Genomic DNA, 18,906 nt, shown 5'->3' on the forward strand with positions numbered 1-18,906 from the left:
AAATACCAAACGCTCCGTATAAGGGCATTACTGGCAAGTTAAGAACCACTTGTATAATACATGGAAACAGAAGATGTTGGATAGTAAACGATGCCAGCGATGTCATGGGCTTGGGATTTTTGTTTTATAGTAGTTTAATTTTTTTAGATAATTAATTGTTATGCCTTTACGATTAAAACACATGCTGTTTTTATGCTAAAATCAAACAAATACAGACCACAATTTTTTCAGGATTTGAGGTCGAAACTTTCGTGTGGAAAAGTAATGTTACTTTCATTTTTTGACGTGATTGTTTAAGATCCTTCTAAAGAGATCACAGTTTTGGATATTGATCTCTTGTTAGGCGTCTGGGTTTTGTTTTTATACCTCTTTACTTTTGCGGCCAGTGTGAAAGGGTAACCCAGGCAATTGTTTCAGAACCAGCGATGCTACGGGTTATACTCGAGGCCTGTCGTCGCCTTTTATTGTTCAATTTTGATGCAGAAGTCCCACTTAAAATACTTAAGGAAAACATATAAAAGACAAAATTGAGCAGAGTCGGTAAAATGCCACTTAAAATTTGACCCTCTTTTTGATCCATTCCAGGTGCGTGACGTTCCAAGACTGTCCTGCGCCAACCTTGGGCAAGGTGGAAAACATCCATGTGGGCCAGGCGACTCCAACCAGTGCCACCGTTTCATTCAAGGAGATCCCAATGGCAAAATCGTACAAGATAAAGATCTTTGAAACATACAACCCGCCGAGCTTTGGTGAGAAACAGGTCGACGCCTCCTCTTCGCGAAATGCCAACGTGTCGATAAACTTCAGCGGACTGGTTCCGGGTAAGATTTATTAATAATAACGTATTTACGTTAGGGTGCCATTAATTTGGCGGATATTGACAACCAGTTTGCTTGCATGACACGTTACCAATGTTCAAATTATAAACGATTTGCTCGATTCTCAGTTTGCGCCCAAAGTCATCTATGACAGTAATGTAAAATATATGACAGTAACTATAAGAACCAAACATCGCTTATCATATGAATTGTCGCTAAAGTTAAGTTGTTTATTTAATAAAAAAATATTAATATGTACAATAAAACATCTAAACTTATGTTCGATAATGTAAAACCATGAAACTTTAATGACGAGTTTTATACCTAACGTCCAGCGGGAGAAATTTAGCCAGCCTTATAGAACACGCACACTAGTGCAGGAAAGGCATAATTTTGGTAGATTCTAACTTGAAATTCAGACATGCCGCTGTCAATATAACAACACAGCTGTTACAGTATATGCCACATGACGGTGGTGATTTTAGTTTTATAGAAGGTACTATAAAGTTATTTGAAAAATACTGAATGTACTTTTTTATGTTGTCAAAACTTTAATTTTTTAAGTAAGTACGTGAAATAGCTTTTGTTGCATCTATTCGGTAGCTTAACTTTTTTTAGAGAAACTTTAATGACTTTACTAAATTGTCTTTGCTTCGACAGAGAGATCCTATTCGGTGCAGATTTTTAGTTACGCCAACGGCAAAGAGACCTCCTCTCGTATTATTGAAATTAACACACCAAAAACGTCTATGGCACCCGTGATTACAACAACGTCAGCTCCAGGTAATCACTTAAACCTCTCCGAACCACTTTATGTTGCTAACCTGGCAGCAATAAGGTTTATTTTTCAAAAGTATAATCTCATGAAATCTTTTGTCATTTGAAATTTCAATTACACAATATCAATTTAGAAATGATTCGGTAATTGAAATTTTTGGGGGAGGTTTAGCGACATCCCAAATTGTTTACCGTTTAAACAAGAGTTGTCCCATGAAATCGGGTCTTAAACCATAGTCAAATGTTACATTTAATTATCGATGTTAAGTTGATTTTAAGGTCGTTCTCTTCCCGGAAAAGATTGAAAAAGGGGGATTCACAGCTATGGTAAGCTGTGCAACCCATAATTTATCACTGGTGAAGATGCTGATCGTTTAATTGCTAAGTTGTAAAGATCCAACTGCGGTCACTATAGTTCGAAATCCACTATTTTGGTAACTGTGTCATTTGTAGGCTACCTTAAACAAACGAACAAATGCCGTGTTTTCAGGCTTGAAGTGCAGCGATACTGAGATTGCCTGCGACGGCGGGTGTCTTCTTTTGGAGTTCGTGTGTGACGATAACAACGATTGTGTGGACGGAGCTGATGAGAAGGACTGCAGCAATTCAACAAGTAGGGTCTACTCTATAAAGAGTCTATTGTCTTTGACCAACGTATAAACATTTTAATCCTTACGTTTTTATTTACGACTGAATATTTTTTCAACTGCTGACGTTTATTTATTGTTTGTGTTTTTTTTAATTTAGGTTGTGATCCAGGTCAATTCAGTTGCTCTGGCAAATGCATCGAATCGAGTGCAGTGTGCGATAATGTTGTGGACTGCGACGACGGAACAGACGAAATTGACTGTGAAGGTTTGGCAATGTTTTATGAAGAAAATTTACAATAAATGATTTTCTGATTTTCTACTTTGACCTGATGAAGCACGTTTGTCCGAAAGCTTGTGAAGATTTAAATACAATTTGACTATTTATAGTTCCACCTGATTACCCTTTTTACAATAAATGAGAATAATTATGCAAAATAGCCAATTTTCACAGTAGCAGATTTTTGATCATGGTAATAAGATATAAAAAATAGTGTCAAATTGGCAGTTTTTAGGAAATTATAGCTTTATGAGGAAATAAAAACTTGACATTGAAAAACAAGGGATTTTTGCCGTTCAAATAACGATTTTTTCCAAAAATACTTTTTGTGATATATATTTTTCGGCATCATTTTTCTGTTACAAATTGGAACACTAACATAAACAAGCACTTTCCCTCTAACCTATGATCGAAAGTGCACTGGCAAATTACAGCGGGTATAACAAACAGCAAAACTTAAAGTCACTGTTATACCTATTCATCTGTAAACAATCTGTCGCTTATAATTAGAAACCACGACAACACCTTCGACCAGCACAGCGGCAGAGGTTATCACAACACCGACTAGCGCTTTAACGCAAGCCGGACAAAGTCCCACCACCCTAACAACAGCATCAACAGCAGCGCCAGCAACGCAAAGGCCAACGACCCCCGGAAACAGCTGCGGTTCGAACCTGGTCTTCGACACCTGTGCCAGTCCTTGTGACCACAAGTGCACCGACGGGGAAGCCCCGCCACCCTGCAGCAAGCGTTGCGTGACGAGATGTACCTGCCCCCTCGCCGCTCCGATCTTGCACCAAGGAAGGTTTGCATCGCACTGTTTTAGCGCTTTTCTTGAGTTCAGAAGTTTGCAGCCGTTTAAACTCCTGTTTATGAGTGAACCTTATAACTCAACAAATTTTCATCTCGAAGTAATGCAAACTTCTCACTTCAAACTTTGTAAAACAGGCTCCAATTAAATTCTGATGAAAAAAGCAAGTCATATCTCAGTTTTACCATTTTAAATAATCATATATTCTTGTAGGAAGGAGACTAGTCTCCACCAACACTGTAGAAAACCCACATTCAGGAGTTTTTGTTTCTTGCTTTAACATCATATTATGCCAATCGCAACGGAAGAGTTATTTTAATATTTATTTTCTATAACAAGTTAATTCTTGGATGTAGACTTCTTTAACACTAGGCTATACAACCAAGAAACTGTAACTATACGTCGTTATCATACAGTGCCAAATTTTCATAACAACGCTTTTCAATGTACTACCCTTCAAAAAAATATTATTGCTCCAAAGGTGCATCACGTTTCTTACCTGTCCGGAGCTTGAACCGGTTACGACGCTAACGGTTCCAAAGGTTACCGACACCTCAGCTGTCGTATCGTTTGGCTCCGTGCCATCGGCGGGAAGCTACAGGGTGGAGTTCTTCCAGACCTTCAACCCTTTTGACACGATCAGCAAAACCGTGCCACCCGGCAACGGTTCTAGGACGGAAGTTCTTGTCAGCAACTTACAACCAGGTTCGCTTGGTGAACTTGTAGTGTATAACTACTGCTTGTTTTACTTGTTTACAATGTCCAACATTGCAAGTTGTCCATCCATCTTTATACCAATGCTTTTCGATGAACTTATGCTGTTTTAGGGTGTAATCCCAACCTTGGTATTTTATAACTTTTGTTTCTTTGACAATGAAAAGTAGTTCATAGATATTTCGACTTCTTAGTTGTTTAACTTAATGTATGCTAAAAAGCAGGCTAACTTTATATTTAGACGAATAAAAAGCATCGTTTGGAAGTGGTAGGCTTTAATGTCATTTGATGCTTTACAGATACAATGTAGGAGCCAATGCAAACATTGCTGCTAACATAATTGTCTGGCATCAACATAAAATGAGATGACATTGTTATATAGCCAAAACGTTTTACATATAGGCAAATATCACGGCGAACGGCATAACCCGTTTCTCCAACAATTGATATGACGAAAATAGGGATAACAAATTGTTTCAGAGTATAAACGACTGTTCTCCGACTAATTGTAAATCATTTTTAGTAAGGCTATCTTATAGAAAAAAACTTCCATCAAGTGAAAAAGTCATTTTTTAGTTAAGTAAGCTGTTAAACCCGTAGGCGCACTCCATAACTTGTATTTTAATCTTCAGACACGCGCTACTCGGTTCAGGTGTTTAGCATCAGAGGCGAGGAGGAGGAAGCCTCCGCCTTCGAACATTTCAAAACCGAAACGAAGCCGACCAACCCACCTCCCGCGACGACCACACCCCCTCCAACAACGACTCGTACAGCTCCACCGACAACGACCACAGCCACTACCACCACCACTGGTAAAATTTATATTCTAAGCAATGATGGCGCAAACCAGTGATTTAATGCCAAGTATAGTTAGTGGGAAAGTAACAGATTTATGTAGGCTCTACTACTGAAAATTGATAATCTCCACTATAAAACGCGAGGCTATAGTGATGCATACCCATGTGTCGAAGCAAGACGTTAACCAATTTATTTCTTTTGTAAATTCTCAACACATGTCTATAGTTGGCAGAGTGACTGCAGTTTCTATGAATTGAAATCAAACTATAGTTTTGTCTGACCCTTACCGATAGTGTTTATATATATTTTTAATTATATCTTTCCAATGTCCACCAATTTCGATAGGTTCCTCATCTTTTGTTGTGGACACAACCACAACTTTGCCGCCTGTTCAGATAACATCCGCCATCACCAGAACGCCGACAGAACAGGATGCCTCAGTCAATGCGGCAGGTAAATGAGAACTCTGAAAAAGTGCTGATTTTTCTGGAGCTTTCTAAACAAAGTGACATATTTCATTGGAAATTAAAATTGCATATGAAACCAAGAGAGTTACATTTCTCTTAACTTCATCTTTTCTCGCGGATTGACTTCCAACATTTCAAAGAAATGGCCGCATGAGCAGCAGAGACCGGTTGAGATATTATATAATTTTCTTCTGTCGTAGACATTTTGAAGGTCACTATCAAGTTCGACGTTTCCCTCTTTCTAAACATGCTCTATTTCTATTACGTAGGATGTTTGACTGACGAATTTACCTGCAAAAACGGCCAGTGCATTCAGGGGAGTTTCAAATGCGACAATATACCCGATTGCGACGACGGATCTGACGAAGCTAACTGCACAGGTAAAGGGAGTAATATGTATTTTCATGCTGCAGACAATAACTAAAAGTAAACTGTGAGGAATTACCGTCACGTTAAATCCAGTACAGGTAAGTGTCACGCCATTGGAAGTTTATTCATTATAGTTTATTTTACTCTTACCGAAGTGAATTTACATTAGTTTGTCTAGTCTGATGTAAATGGATAGTTCAAATACGGCAACAAAACCTATTTCGAAATCCTGACCTTTATGCAATACAACACGCAAATCGTATTTCATATGAGGATTTATCCAGTTAAAAGTTTTTTTATAGCCTGTACAAAAGCGATTACTAAATGAAAGTTCTCTAATGGAATATTTGCAGCTTGTCAAGACGGCCAGTTCGCTTGTGTCGACAAATGCATTGAACTTACCCAACTCTGCGACGGGGTAATCGACTGTGCGGATGCATCCGACGAGAAGTTATGCCCAGGTAAATCAAAGGCACGTCTTACCTCAAGTTGTGTTTAATACTATATTTATTATGGCACAACTCATTCCCAAACAGCCTAACCAGTAGGCTTACAACTGATGGTAGTTAAATTTCTTAATATTAGTCTATTTTGATTGTTAGAGCATAGTAATGACGTCATTGATATCGGATCGTATCGCCCTACTTTTGTCTAAAATATCAAGTATCGGTAATGGATTAAACTAAGTATCGGACATCTCTAACAGTGAACATAGCTTTTAGAGATTCTTTGTTACTATAAGACCAAACAGCTATTTGTAACATTCTTCTAATGTCCTTTTAACTTTTTGTTGCCTTAAACTACTATAAATTTTTTCCAATAAGAAACAACAACAACTGAAGCCACGACCACTCAAACGACGACAACACAACCAACAACCACAAATCCTTCCACTACCAGCCAGCCAACGACAACCAGAGCTACGACTACCAGAACAACAACCAGGAGAACCACTACGCCACAAGCTACAGTACCAGGTTTACCAACAGCACCAGCGATCACACATTTATTGCGGTTAAAGATTAGTGTAAAGCCCATAAATGTTATCTAAAATAGCTTAAAATCACAACAAGGAATGCAATTCGAACAGGAGCGGTGACACTTATTTAGTGTGAGGCAACATTTCTATTATATTGAACTTAAACATCGATAATAGCCTTATTTCATATCAAACTGCATAACCTGTCTAACAACAATTGACACGACAAAAATAGGGCTAAAAAATTGGTTCAGAGTATAAGTTTACCCCTTGCTCAACATGCCCTTTTTCTGTTATGCAGGATGTTTTCCCAACGAATTTACCTGCAAAAACGGCCAGTGCATTCAGGGGAGTTTCAAATGCGACAATTTACCCGATTGCGACGACGGGTCTGACGAAGATAACTGCACAGGTGAAGGGAGTAATATGTATTTTCATGTTGCAGACAATAACTAAAAGTAAACTGTGAGGAATTACCGTCACGTTAAATCCAGTACAGGTAAGAGTCACACTGTTGAAAGTTCATTTTTTATAGTTTATTTTACCGAAGTGAGTTTGCATTAGTTTGTCTAGTCTAATGTAACTGAATAGTTCAGATAGGGCAACAAAACCTATTTCAAAATCTTGACCTTTATGCAATACACCACGCAAATCGTATTTCATAGTAGGTTTTATCCAGTTAAAAGTTTTTTTTGTACCCTGTACAAAAGCGATTACTAAATGAAAGTTCTCTAATGGAATATTTGCAGCTTGTCAAGACGGCCAGTTCGCTTGTGTCGACAAATGCATTGAACTTACCCAACTCTGCGACGGGGTAATCGACTGTGCGGATGCATCCGACGAGCAGTTATGCCCAGGTAAATCAAGGACACGTCCAAGTTGTCTCACCTCAAGTTGTGTTCAATACTATATTTTTTATGACACATCTCTTTCTGTTTGCTTTGCCCAAACAGCCTAACAAATGAAATTGTTGACGAATTGCTTAGCATAGACCGGCAATAGGATAGTTTTCTTACAACTATTAGACAGCACTACAACGATAGTGACCAAAAGGTATTCCAACTGCCATTAATGTTCTGTAACAAAAGATAGGCCTAAGCCTGCTACAAAGACCAAATGAATTTGGCAAAAACTCCTAACAAAACCCAACTCATATATCATAAATCTTAACTATAGAAATGAATAGAGATGTCCGACTATAACGTATTGGAACCGATACCCGATGCCGAGTGGCAGTGTCGGTACTATAGAACCCCACTAGGGTAGTATCGGTACCGATCCGGTACCAAATTGTTATCGGTATTTTTAACCTGATTTGCCATTCAATGCAGTAATTCCACATGTTAAGGTATAGATTCACAAAATAATACTAGGCTTACAACTGATGGTAGTTAAACTTCTTAATATTAGTCTATTTGGATTGTTAGAGCATAGTAATGACGTCATTGATATCGGATCCCATCGCCCTACTTTTTCTAAAATATCGAGTATCGGTATTGGATTAAACTAAGTATCGGACATCTCTAACAGTGAACATAGCTTTTAGAGATTCTCTGTTACTATAAGAGCAAACAACTATTTGTAACATTCTTCCAATGTCCTATTAACTTTTTGTTGCCTTAAACTACTATAAATTTTTTCCAATAAGAAACAACAACAACTGAAGCCACGACCACTCAAACGACTACAACACAACCAACAACCACAAATCCTCCCACTACCAGCCAGCCAACGACAACCAGAGCTACAACTACCAGAACAACAACCAGGAGAAACACTACGCCACAAGCTACAGTACCAGGTTTACCAACATCACCAGCGATCACACATTTATTGCGGTTAAAGATTAGTGTAAAGCTCATAAATGTTATCTAAAATAGCTTAAAATCACAACAAGGAATGCAATTCGAACAGGAGCGGTGACACTTATTTAGTGTGAGGCAACATTTCTATTATATTGAACTTAAACATCGATAATAGCCCTATTTCATATCAAACTGCATAACCTGTCTAACAACAATTGACACGACAAAAATAGGGCTAAAAAATTGGTTCAGAGTATAAGTTTACCCCTTGCTAAACATGCCCTTTTCTGTTATGCAGGATGTTTTCCCGACGAATTTACCTGCAAAAACGGCCAGTGCATTCAGGGAAGTTTCAAATGCGACAATATACCCGATTGCGACGACGGGTCTGACGAAGCTAACTGCACAGGTGAAGGGAGTAATATGTATTTTCATGATGCAGACAATAACTAAAAGTAAACTGTGAGGAATTACCGTCACGTTAAATCGAGTACAGGTAAGTGTCACACCATTGGAAGTTTATTCTTTATATTTTATTTTACCGAAGTGAGTTTACATTAGTTTGTCTAGTCTAATGTAACTGAATAGTTCAGATAGGGCAACAAAACCTATTTCAAAATCTTGACCTTTATGCAATACAACACGCAAATCGTATTTCATAGTAGGATTTATCCAGTTAAAAGTTTTTTTTGTACCCTGTACAAAAGCGATTACTAAATGAAAGTTCTCTAATGGAATATTTGCAGCTTGTCAAGACGGCCAGTTCGCTTGTGTCGACAAATGCATTGAACTTACCCAACTCTGCGACGGGGTAATCGACTGTGCGGATGCATCCGACGAGCAGTTATGCCCAGGTAAATCAAGGACACGTCCAAGTTGTCTCACCTCAAGTTGTGTTCAATACTATATTTTTTATGACACATCTCTTTCTGTTTGCTTTGCCCAAACAGCCTAACAAATGAAATTGTTCACGAATTGCTTAGCATAGACCGGTGATAGGATAGTTTTCTTACAACTATTAGACAGCACTACAACGATAGTGACCAAAAGGTATTCCAACTGCCATTAATGTTCTGTAACAAAAGATAGGCCTAAGTCTGCTACAAAGACCAAATGAATTTGGCAAAAACTCCTAACAAAACCCAACTCATATATCATAAATCTTAACTATAGAAATGAATAGAGATGTCCGACTATAACGTATTGGAACCGATACCCGATGCCCAGTGGCAGTGTCGGTACTATAGAACCCCACTAGGGTGGTATCGGTACCGATCCGGTACCAAATTGTTATCGATATTTTTAACCTGATTTGCCATTCAATGCAGTAATTCCACATGTTAAGGTATAGATTCACAAAATAATAGTAAGCTTACAACTGATGGTAGTTAAACTTTTTAATATTCATATATTTTGATTGTTAGAGCATAGTAATGACGTCATTAATATCGGATTGTATCGCCATACTTTTTGTCTAAAATATCGAGTATCGGTATTGGATTAAACTAAGTATCGGACATCTCTAACAGTGAACATAGCTTTTAGAGATTCTTTGTTACTATAAGAGCAAACAACTATTTGTAACATTCTTCCAATGTCCTTTTAACTTTTTGTTGCCTTAAACTACCATAAATTTTCTCCAATAAGAAACAACAACAACTGAAGCCACGACCACTCAAACGACGACAACACAACCAACAACCACAAATCCTCCCACTACCAGCCAGCCAACGACAACCAGAAGAACAACCAGGAGAACCACTACGCCACAAGCAATAGTATCAGGTTTAACCAACGTCAACAACGATCACACATTTATTGCGGCAAAATATTAGTGTAAAGCCCATAAATGTTATTGTATACCTTAAAATCACACCAATTATGCAATTCGAATACGAGCGTTGACACTTATTAATTGTGAGGTTTAGCATCGGTAATAGGCTTATTTCTGTGTGTAGAGTGTACACTAATCAATAATAAAACTCAAAGTTTAAAAACCAGAGTAAAATCAGGATAAGACATACTGACATCGTCAGTTCCTATAAGTAAAGTTAAATACAACGAAAGATATATCCCTTTCAAAATATTGTCTGATCCTGATTTTACTCTGGTTTTTAAACCTTGAGTTTTATTGTTTATATGCGCGTCAGCGGAACAGTGATCGACAAGCAGAAACCTGCTGCCAATGTTTTTGGAAAGATACGCGCTTCTATATACACTAATCAAAGTTTGTTACAAAAGTGTAATTTAAGGGAAATTGATATTTGCTTAACTCACACAATACCACCCGAATACGTAAGTCTACCTAGCGCCACCCATCAGATTTTCCTAAGTTGACTGTTTATATCCCCTCACTAGCAAATTAACTTTAGATGAAGCGATAATTATCAATAAAGCGATAATTAAAATATTGTGCAAGTAAGAATTTGACATATTTTCGAGTTCGGGTGCTGCCACATAAAGTACAGGTCGAATATTGAAACCGGTATTTGCTATGTGGGGTGAGATATCACTAGGGGTAACTATATTTGTTGTGCAGCCACACTAATGTGAGAACAGGCGCGCAATGAGTATATAGGTAATATTGAATACCAAAGTAAATCGGCTTAAAAGTTCGTACTCCGATTCGCAATTCCAGGCCAAGCCATTAGAAGGCAAGAGTCGGTTTTCCTGAATAAGTCTTAAAAAACATTTAAACTCCTGGAAGTCACACAATCGTGACTCAAAAGAAATGTTTCTTTAACGATCTGATATTGTAGCAAGTTGATTAAGTGTTATAATCTGCCAATTGTGAAGTTCTTTGTTAGACATTTTTGAAATCACTTTTGAGAGTATTGAAACCGGCAATCGTTATGTGTGGTACAATATTACTAAGGGTACCTATATTTGTTGTTGTGCAGCCACACCAATGTGCGAACAGGCGCGGAACGAGTTTCTACGCCAACTGCCAACCAACCCAAGTCTGATGTCGCGCTTTCCAGACTGCACCGGCCCCGGCCTGTACAAGGACGTGCAGTGCGACCGGGCCGCCCGGACCTGTCGCTGCGTGGTGCCCGAGACCGGCACCACAGTCCCTGGCACCCTTACCCCGACCAGCGACGGAACGCCGGACTGCACTGGTTAGTTGGAAAATATATTTGGGCAATTTTGTTTCTTTTGGAAAAGTGATGAAAACATTGGAAAACAGAATATAGAAACGATAGGTGTTATTGAACAGTAGTGGTATATTGTATTGTTGGAAATTTTTTAAAAAGTCTTTGGTTAGTTGTGAAATGAGTAAATACTTGTTGGTGTTGTTGGAAAACAGTTGAAAATTAATTTGTTTTGTTGAAAACGGAAAACTTTTCGGTTTTGTTAAAAAATAATTCAAAAAATTGTTGAAGTTGTTTAAAATTTAGTTGAAAAATGTTAGTGTTGGGAAAATCATTTTTGGCGCCGCTGTGCTACAGTAAAAAAAAAACAATTTTCGAACACAAATGATTGAGAACTCTTTGGTTTTCTATTATGTAGTCATTTGGTCTCCATTGTAATAAAATAGGTTTATTACGTATGTTCGCTTTTCAACTGCACCCAGTGTAAATAAGTGTTTTGTGTACTGGCCAAGATGTTTTTTGATAGTTCGGAAACAATATTTAAAACTTATTTTTACAGCTGTGTTTGTGCAATTCCCACATGCTATTTGCTACGGTTTACTTATGTTTATAGCGGAAAATGTTCGACTTTGTATTTAACTTTATTGTGCTCTCTATAAGTCTCTATTAGTGTCTGTTTTCGTACCTCTAATATCCGCGTAAATAATGTCTTGTTTGTGCAGCGCTTACCGAATGTCAGAAGCAATTCGTCGCGGTCTCCCGGAACCAGTTCCAGAACCCCACCAGTTCGACTGGCGAGCTTCCGAAGTGCAACGACAAGGGCTTGTTCATATCTAAGCAGTGCAATAAAGCCCTGGGTAGTTGTTGGTGCGTGATTCCGGAGACAGGGGATACAATATCATCGACCGAAACGAACGATGGAAGTCAGCTGGATTGCAGCAGTAAGTGGCATCTACCCCGAATTTTGGAGCAGAAGTTGAATTGTATTGTAGACACTGGAAATGTTTGTGTAACCTAACGTATTGGAAGAATGTACAATAATCTTGACGATTGGTCTTTGTGGTATTCTAATAAAAGCCGAACCACTTACATTCTAAGCCTGTTTACATGTTCTATATACGTAGTTTCTTTTTATATAATAATTTTGTAAACCGATTGTATTTTGTCATTATGTCATGAACAAAATTTTGGTCGACCAATATTTCACAATCATGAGAACCCTACATTAGGAACACAACACAGGACCAGGGCCGGATTTAGGGTACTGTAGGCCTAAGGCTGTTTACTAGAGAATGGCCTTATTTTGCAATCCAAGGTACTAAAACTCACACACAAGGCACACATTGAATCGACTCAGTCATTTCCTTTTTATGCAAAATACTGTACTGTACTGGTACTGGATCTGTATCACGACCAGCCATATTTATCCCTAAAAAGATTGGGGACCGAATTTTTCCAGGCCCTAAGGCTATAGCCTTCGCCTAATGGTTAATCCGGCACTGCATAGGACAATGGTTTGTGTTGCCATTTCCAATAAACTTGTTTAAATAGCAAACGTAATCCTTTACTGCCTTTTACAGAACTAACGAAATGCCAGGAACAGTACTTGGCTACCGGGAAGTTTATAGCAAAGAACCCTACGGTTCAAGATGGTCCGTCCTACCCTGACTGCGCCGCCGATGGACTTTACTCGCCCAAGCAGTGCAACGGCTTCACGAACGTCTGTTGGTGTGTGGTTAAGGAAACTGGCGATGCCATTCCCGGAAAAGATACCGCACCAGTCGACTGTACAGGTATGAATGACCCTATGAAAAGTAATTTGTTTTAGCCCCATGTTACTACAATACGGATGCGTTTTCACGATATAGATAACACTCGGTAAAGTTTTACTTTTGACTCAACTTTAAATTTAAGCTTAATCATATAGCGCCTGTGTGCTTGCGTTAATTTATTTCGCAGCATTTGTACCAATTTATTATTTAACTTGCAGCATTCACCAAGTGTCAGGAACAGTTCATAGCGAGCAGCCAGGCAAAAGCAAAGAACCTAACGGATCCGCCGTCGCCCAACTGTGCCGACAACGGCCTTTACGAAGCGAAGCAGTGTTCGGAGGGCGTTTGCTGGTGCGTTGGGCCTTCCACAGGGGACATCGTACCGGGAACCGGTCGTGCCTTGGAAACTCCACTTGATTGCTCAGGTTTGGTTTTTAGTCACGACTATAGTTTCCGTGATATGTATTGCGAATTATTTCCTTATTTCCAAGGAACTTTAGTAGTTGGAAATGTGATGGCGTATGCGACAGGTTTTTAGAGGTTTGTGGAATAATTTTATTTAAACCACAGATGTTGTTGTGTTTTTATTTTATTTATTTATTTATTTTTCTTAGGGTTAAGGTGTACTGTAAATGTATAATGCTCCTGAAGGCTCGAATATTCGTATTGTACCTTTGTTAAATTGTGTGGTTCGCTTTTGACCAAGTCAATGTGGCCCGGCCTGTCAAAAAATCAAAAAGTGTTGTTAAGGCCACAACATCGTCGTTAACCAATCTAACTGACATGTTTTGCAGAATTTGCTCCAACAATTGAAGCTCCAACAACTACAACACAAACAGTTACTTCCACTTCGACTACCGAAGTTGTTCCAGAAACCACAACCACCAGCCAGACCTCCACTACAGCAGAATCTACTACGAGTGTCGAAACAACGGAGGAGAACTTTTCAACTTCAAACGACATTCTATCTGAAACAACCACACATCGAAGTACGATACCGTTAGCAGAGACAAGTACTGAAACAACAACAGAAGCTATAGCAGCCTTATCGGAAAGTTCACAAGATGTCACAACGTCAACATCATCTACTCCATTTCATTCTTCTACAGCATCATCTCTACCTACTACGGAAGTTCCAAGTAGCACAAAAACTGCTACATCTTCCCTTTTAACGTCACCACCTACAACAAAAAATCCTGCCGCTGAAACTCCTAAAACAACCAGCGGGACAGAGGCGCCTAGAAGTGTTACATTTACCACAGAAACTCCCACAACGACAGAACTCCCTTCAACCACAATGGTTACAACCGAACCTCCTACAACAAACACCAGAACAGAATCGTCTACAAGTGTGACATTTACATCGGAAATTCCCACAACGACAGAGCTTCCTACAACCGCAACGGTTGCAACCGAGCCTCCTACAACCAATACACCAACAACCACCAAAACGTTTGCTACAACTCCAATTCTAACTACGCAAACTCTCTCTACTGAAACCGAAACTCCCAGTACAACAGAGACAACAACAACGCTTATTCTTCCACTTGTTTCAGAAACAGAAACAACAACAACACGATTTGAACCTCCTATAACAACAACAAGGACAGAGGCGCCTACAACTAAAACGATTTCAACTATACCGCCTTCCACGCCACCACTACCACAAACAACAACAACAGAAAGTCCTTCGCTGTCAACAGAAACAGAGACATCAGCAAAAACTGATCCTCCTTCAACACCACTCCCACCACCTCAAACAACGACAACTGGAAGTCCTGCGCTGCCTACAGAAACAGCAACAAGAGAACCAAGTTTAACACCACCACCACCACAAACAACCACAACACAAAGTCCTCCGCTGCCTACAGAAACAGCAAAAATCGAACCAAGTTCAACACCACCACCACCACAAACAACCACAACAGAAAGTCCTCCGCTGCCTACAGAAACAGCAACAACCGAACCAAGTTCAACAACACCACAAACAACCACAACAAAAAGTCATCCGCTGCCTACAGAAACAGCAACAATCGAACCAAGTTCAACACCTTCATTAGCAACAACAACAACAATGCTTGCAACCCCAACAGAAACCTCGACAACGACAGAGGCGACCACAACCGTAATTCTTCCACTCATAACAGAAACAGCAACAACAGCAGGAACAGATTCACCTCCCCCGCTACCGGACACCAAGGCTCCGACCGCTGCAAAATGCGCCGAAGAGAGGCAAAATATCCTCGACCAGCTTTCGACCACGCCTTCCTTGATGTCGAGCATGCCTAGTTGCGCGCCCGACGGCACTTATCAGCAGGAGCAGTGCAACCGCAAGACCAACATGTGCCGCTGTGTAGTACCGGAGACAGGCGACACCATTCCCGGCACCGAGAAGCCGCAGGACGGAGGACCAACTGCAGATTGCAGCAGTAAGTATTCTCCTTCTTTTTTTCTAAAAAGGATGTGCTCTTGTCGTTTGGCGAGTCGGAAAATACGCGGCGATATATCCATTGTTTGTTTAGGATAATTGTCCTGTTCCGTTGATTTAAGTGTGATATCACAGAGGCATTCCAATTTAGGCAAATTAAACATTGACAAGGAAGCAGATTTAGGTAAAACACCAAACGCTTTTTTATTCCACCGAACGTATTATAAATTTATTTTTAAGCACAATTGGTAGACCTATTGCTTCTAAAAGTTTCGAAATCTAAATATTTGCCAGAGATGAAAGATACACATATTTATATACGTGATCAACAATTGTGGTCTAGCCCTTATAAAGTCGCTTTTTGGCCAACGATAACGGCGGCCGTATCATATACACCGGAAGCCATCACAGATTACCTGAATCTGTCGATCAATGGTGCAATCAAGGCAGGCTAGAAAAAAACACCTATAGCCTGCAGTAAGGTTCGAACTCACCTCCGGCCGTACCGGGACCTTCGCTCTGCCAACTGAGCTACCCACGTTCAGAGAAGAGCGAGTCGCGAAACAACAATGGCACCGTTGTCACTGCATCCCGTTTGTAAAACTAGTCCGCAGTGAGGTTGGAACCCGACCTCTGGTCATACCGGGACCGTCGCTCTGCTAACTGAGCTACATAGGCTTAAATAGGAAGATTCGAGAAACATCGTGAGTTCAAAGCTCACGGCAGGCTAGTTGTTTTTCAAGCCTACCATGCTTGCATCACTACTGTAATTAGTCTACGATGGCTTCCGGTGTGTATTTATCAGAAATCGGCAAATTGCCTTCGGTTAAGATGTACTAAATCTCCGAAAAATGTTTCTCGCAACAATAAGTTTGAAAACCTACAAAAGTTCAAAACTGCAGTTGCGGTTTCTTTGCCAAACTATTCATCTTCGTCTCATTGTCAGATCTCTCCGAGTGCCAGAAACGCTTCGTAGGCATCGCCCAGTTCATCCACAACAACCCGGGCATCGCTGACGGCCCGAGTTTCCCGGAATGCTCAGCAGACGGGCGGACGTTCGCTCCTAAGCAGTGCAACGGAATGACCGGCAGCTGCGCCTGTGTCGTACCAGAGACAGGAGCCCACATTCCAGGCACTGGCAGGGAGAACGGCAGCGAACTAGACTGTTCGAGTAAGTTACCTTTTTTTGTTGCGCCAATTTGTTGATCCAAGCGGACTAAAAATATGCTTTATTTGAAAAACGCATACTAATTCTAAACAGGCAAACATTTAGGTCTAACAATGCAGTAACCAGTTACAAAAAAGTGTTATTTCGTGAATCACTAAGTGAACTTAAGTCACTGTTTTTACACAATTGGCTCACCTAACAGAGTAGCATTTGTTCTATAGAGACAATTCGGAAAGCGCCCAATTTTTCTAAAAATTAAATTGACAAGAATATTAGGAAGAATAAAAGTATGTTGAACTAAAAGGTTCCGTTTTCGCTATCATCAGTAGAGCTGACCCATTTTATTTGGTACAGTAACCTGTATTCTACAGGGAATTGGTGTTTGAAACAGCTTTACAGTAAACTTAAAACGCAAACTAACGCAATTGAATCTAGTAAAAATAGCTATTGCGTTACAAAATTATTTCAAATTATGTCATTGCTCAAAATGTGCAAAAATGTGTTGGATTATGTTTAAAATTGTCCTGATCGGAGGATTAATTAAAGGAACACTTTGTAGTCAGTAAGGAACCAATGCTACATTATTCTATTTAATATGCAGAACTGACGCCGTGTCAGGCGAAATACAAGCAGACCGGCCAGACGATCGCCGCCAATCCGACCCTGATGGACGGCCCGCTGTACCCCGACTGCGACCAACAGGGTCAGTACAAGACCAAGCAGTGCAACGGCTTCACCGGCACCTGCTGGTGCGTGCTGCCAAACAGCGGAAAGGTTGTACCTGCGACCAGTAACGAAAACGGCAGATCCGTCAACTGTTCAGGTAAGCGCAAAGACTGAGCTAAAATCCAAACAAAAGTACACACAGCAAGAAATGCGCCAATAGGAAATATAAAATATGTTTATTGGGGCGTTATATATTAATCTTTTACATTTAAACAAATTAATTTCATTTTTTAAGTTTCATAGTTGGTCAGATTTTCAACCATTAGAAATACAAATATTTCTACTTTTGAAACGTGATCCATACCTAAAGGTTGTTTTTAAAATTTAGTTTTTTTGCGATTAAACTCCAAAGAAGAGAGTTGTTTTAGCAGTAGCAAAACACGGTACCTAAAATTAGCTAAAATGTCGTCCTTATTGCGGACTTAAGCCTTTTGAGGCCCTACTGCTTCATAAGCCCGTTTTATCGTTCATTTATGGAAGAAATATCGAAAAAAGGCGTACAAATCCACAAAATATCGTGGTCCTATGAAGATCGTAAATCCTTTACCAATCCGTGAAACACCATCAGCGTCCTTCATAGGTTTTGTTAAGCGACGCATTTTTTCTATGCAGTGGCAAAGCTGACCAAGTGCCAGCAGCGTTTCGTTGAGATCGGAAAAACAATCGCCGACAACCCTTCGCTGGCGGACGGGCCCGAGTTTCCGAGCTGCTCTAACGCCGACGGACTTTTCGATCCCACGCAATGCCTTGGATTCAGCGGTGTGTGCAATTGCGTCGTGCCAGAGACTGGCGATGTGATTCCCGGAACGAGCTCGCTTCGATCCCAAGGGGCAACGTTTAACTGTTCTCGTGAGTTCCATTAGTGTCGATTTTATTTTTTTGGCGTGAAGTTGTCCGCTTGCTGCTCAATTTAGGACTTTAAAGCAGTGGTTCTCAACCGCCGGTCCGCGTCAACTTTCCTGCCGGTCCGCCAAATATATTACAATTTTATATCTCAATTTCAAAATGTCAAATTTAGAACTTCGCCAGTTACGTAATCCGCAACAGTGTTACGTAACATAGAGTTAATGGTCTACTTTTGACTTTATCGTACGTCACAATGCTGCAAGTTTTGTGCCTAATTGTTTACGAGTACAAACTCGTTCAAGTCTTAAACTTTAAGACCAGTTTTATGCGGAAAACTTTAATAGAACCACGTACAACACATATAATGTCAAAAAGACAGTAGCAAATTGCTCATTCAATTAAAGTTTCCATTTATGCTTTTAAGTTGCATACTTTTGTCGTAATTACATTTTGGGTAGATTTTGAGTTT

At 39.8% G+C, this 18,906-nt stretch overlaps 1 protein-coding gene across 1 annotated transcript in view; it reads left to right on the forward strand.

Moving 5' to 3' along the window:
* LOC146169620 (uncharacterized) overlaps positions 1-18,906 on the forward strand; it is a 45,892-nt gene that overhangs the window by 14,297 nt on the left and 12,689 nt on the right. Inside the window, exons 16-40 of the mRNA XM_083386590.1 lie at positions 586-821; positions 1,479-1,601; positions 2,086-2,208; positions 2,343-2,450; positions 2,973-3,267; positions 3,755-3,978; positions 4,620-4,799; positions 5,131-5,238; positions 5,522-5,632; positions 5,975-6,082; positions 6,526-6,591; positions 6,902-7,012; positions 7,350-7,457; positions 8,249-8,401; positions 8,704-8,814; positions 9,152-9,259; positions 10,053-10,190; positions 11,213-11,524; positions 12,220-12,438; positions 13,078-13,290; positions 13,488-13,694; positions 14,064-15,698; positions 16,644-16,868; positions 17,467-17,688; positions 18,204-18,440. Coding sequence (XP_083242716.1) covers positions 586-821; positions 1,479-1,601; positions 2,086-2,208; positions 2,343-2,450; positions 2,973-3,267; positions 3,755-3,978; positions 4,620-4,799; positions 5,131-5,238; positions 5,522-5,632; positions 5,975-6,082; positions 6,526-6,591; positions 6,902-7,012; positions 7,350-7,457; positions 8,249-8,401; positions 8,704-8,814; positions 9,152-9,259; positions 10,053-10,190; positions 11,213-11,524; positions 12,220-12,438; positions 13,078-13,290; positions 13,488-13,694; positions 14,064-15,698; positions 16,644-16,868; positions 17,467-17,688; positions 18,204-18,440 — 5,681 coding nt within the window. The remainder of the gene's footprint in view (positions 1-585; positions 822-1,478; positions 1,602-2,085; positions 2,209-2,342; positions 2,451-2,972; positions 3,268-3,754; positions 3,979-4,619; positions 4,800-5,130; positions 5,239-5,521; positions 5,633-5,974; positions 6,083-6,525; positions 6,592-6,901; positions 7,013-7,349; positions 7,458-8,248; positions 8,402-8,703; positions 8,815-9,151; positions 9,260-10,052; positions 10,191-11,212; positions 11,525-12,219; positions 12,439-13,077; positions 13,291-13,487; positions 13,695-14,063; positions 15,699-16,643; positions 16,869-17,466; positions 17,689-18,203; positions 18,441-18,906) is intronic.

The sequence above is a fragment of the Ascidiella aspersa genome, chromosome 1 (genome assembly GCF_963924565.1).
Source record: "Ascidiella aspersa chromosome 1, kaAscAspe10.2, whole genome shotgun sequence".
In the NCBI taxonomy this organism is placed as follows: domain Eukaryota; kingdom Metazoa; phylum Chordata; class Ascidiacea; order Phlebobranchia; family Ascidiidae; genus Ascidiella; species Ascidiella aspersa.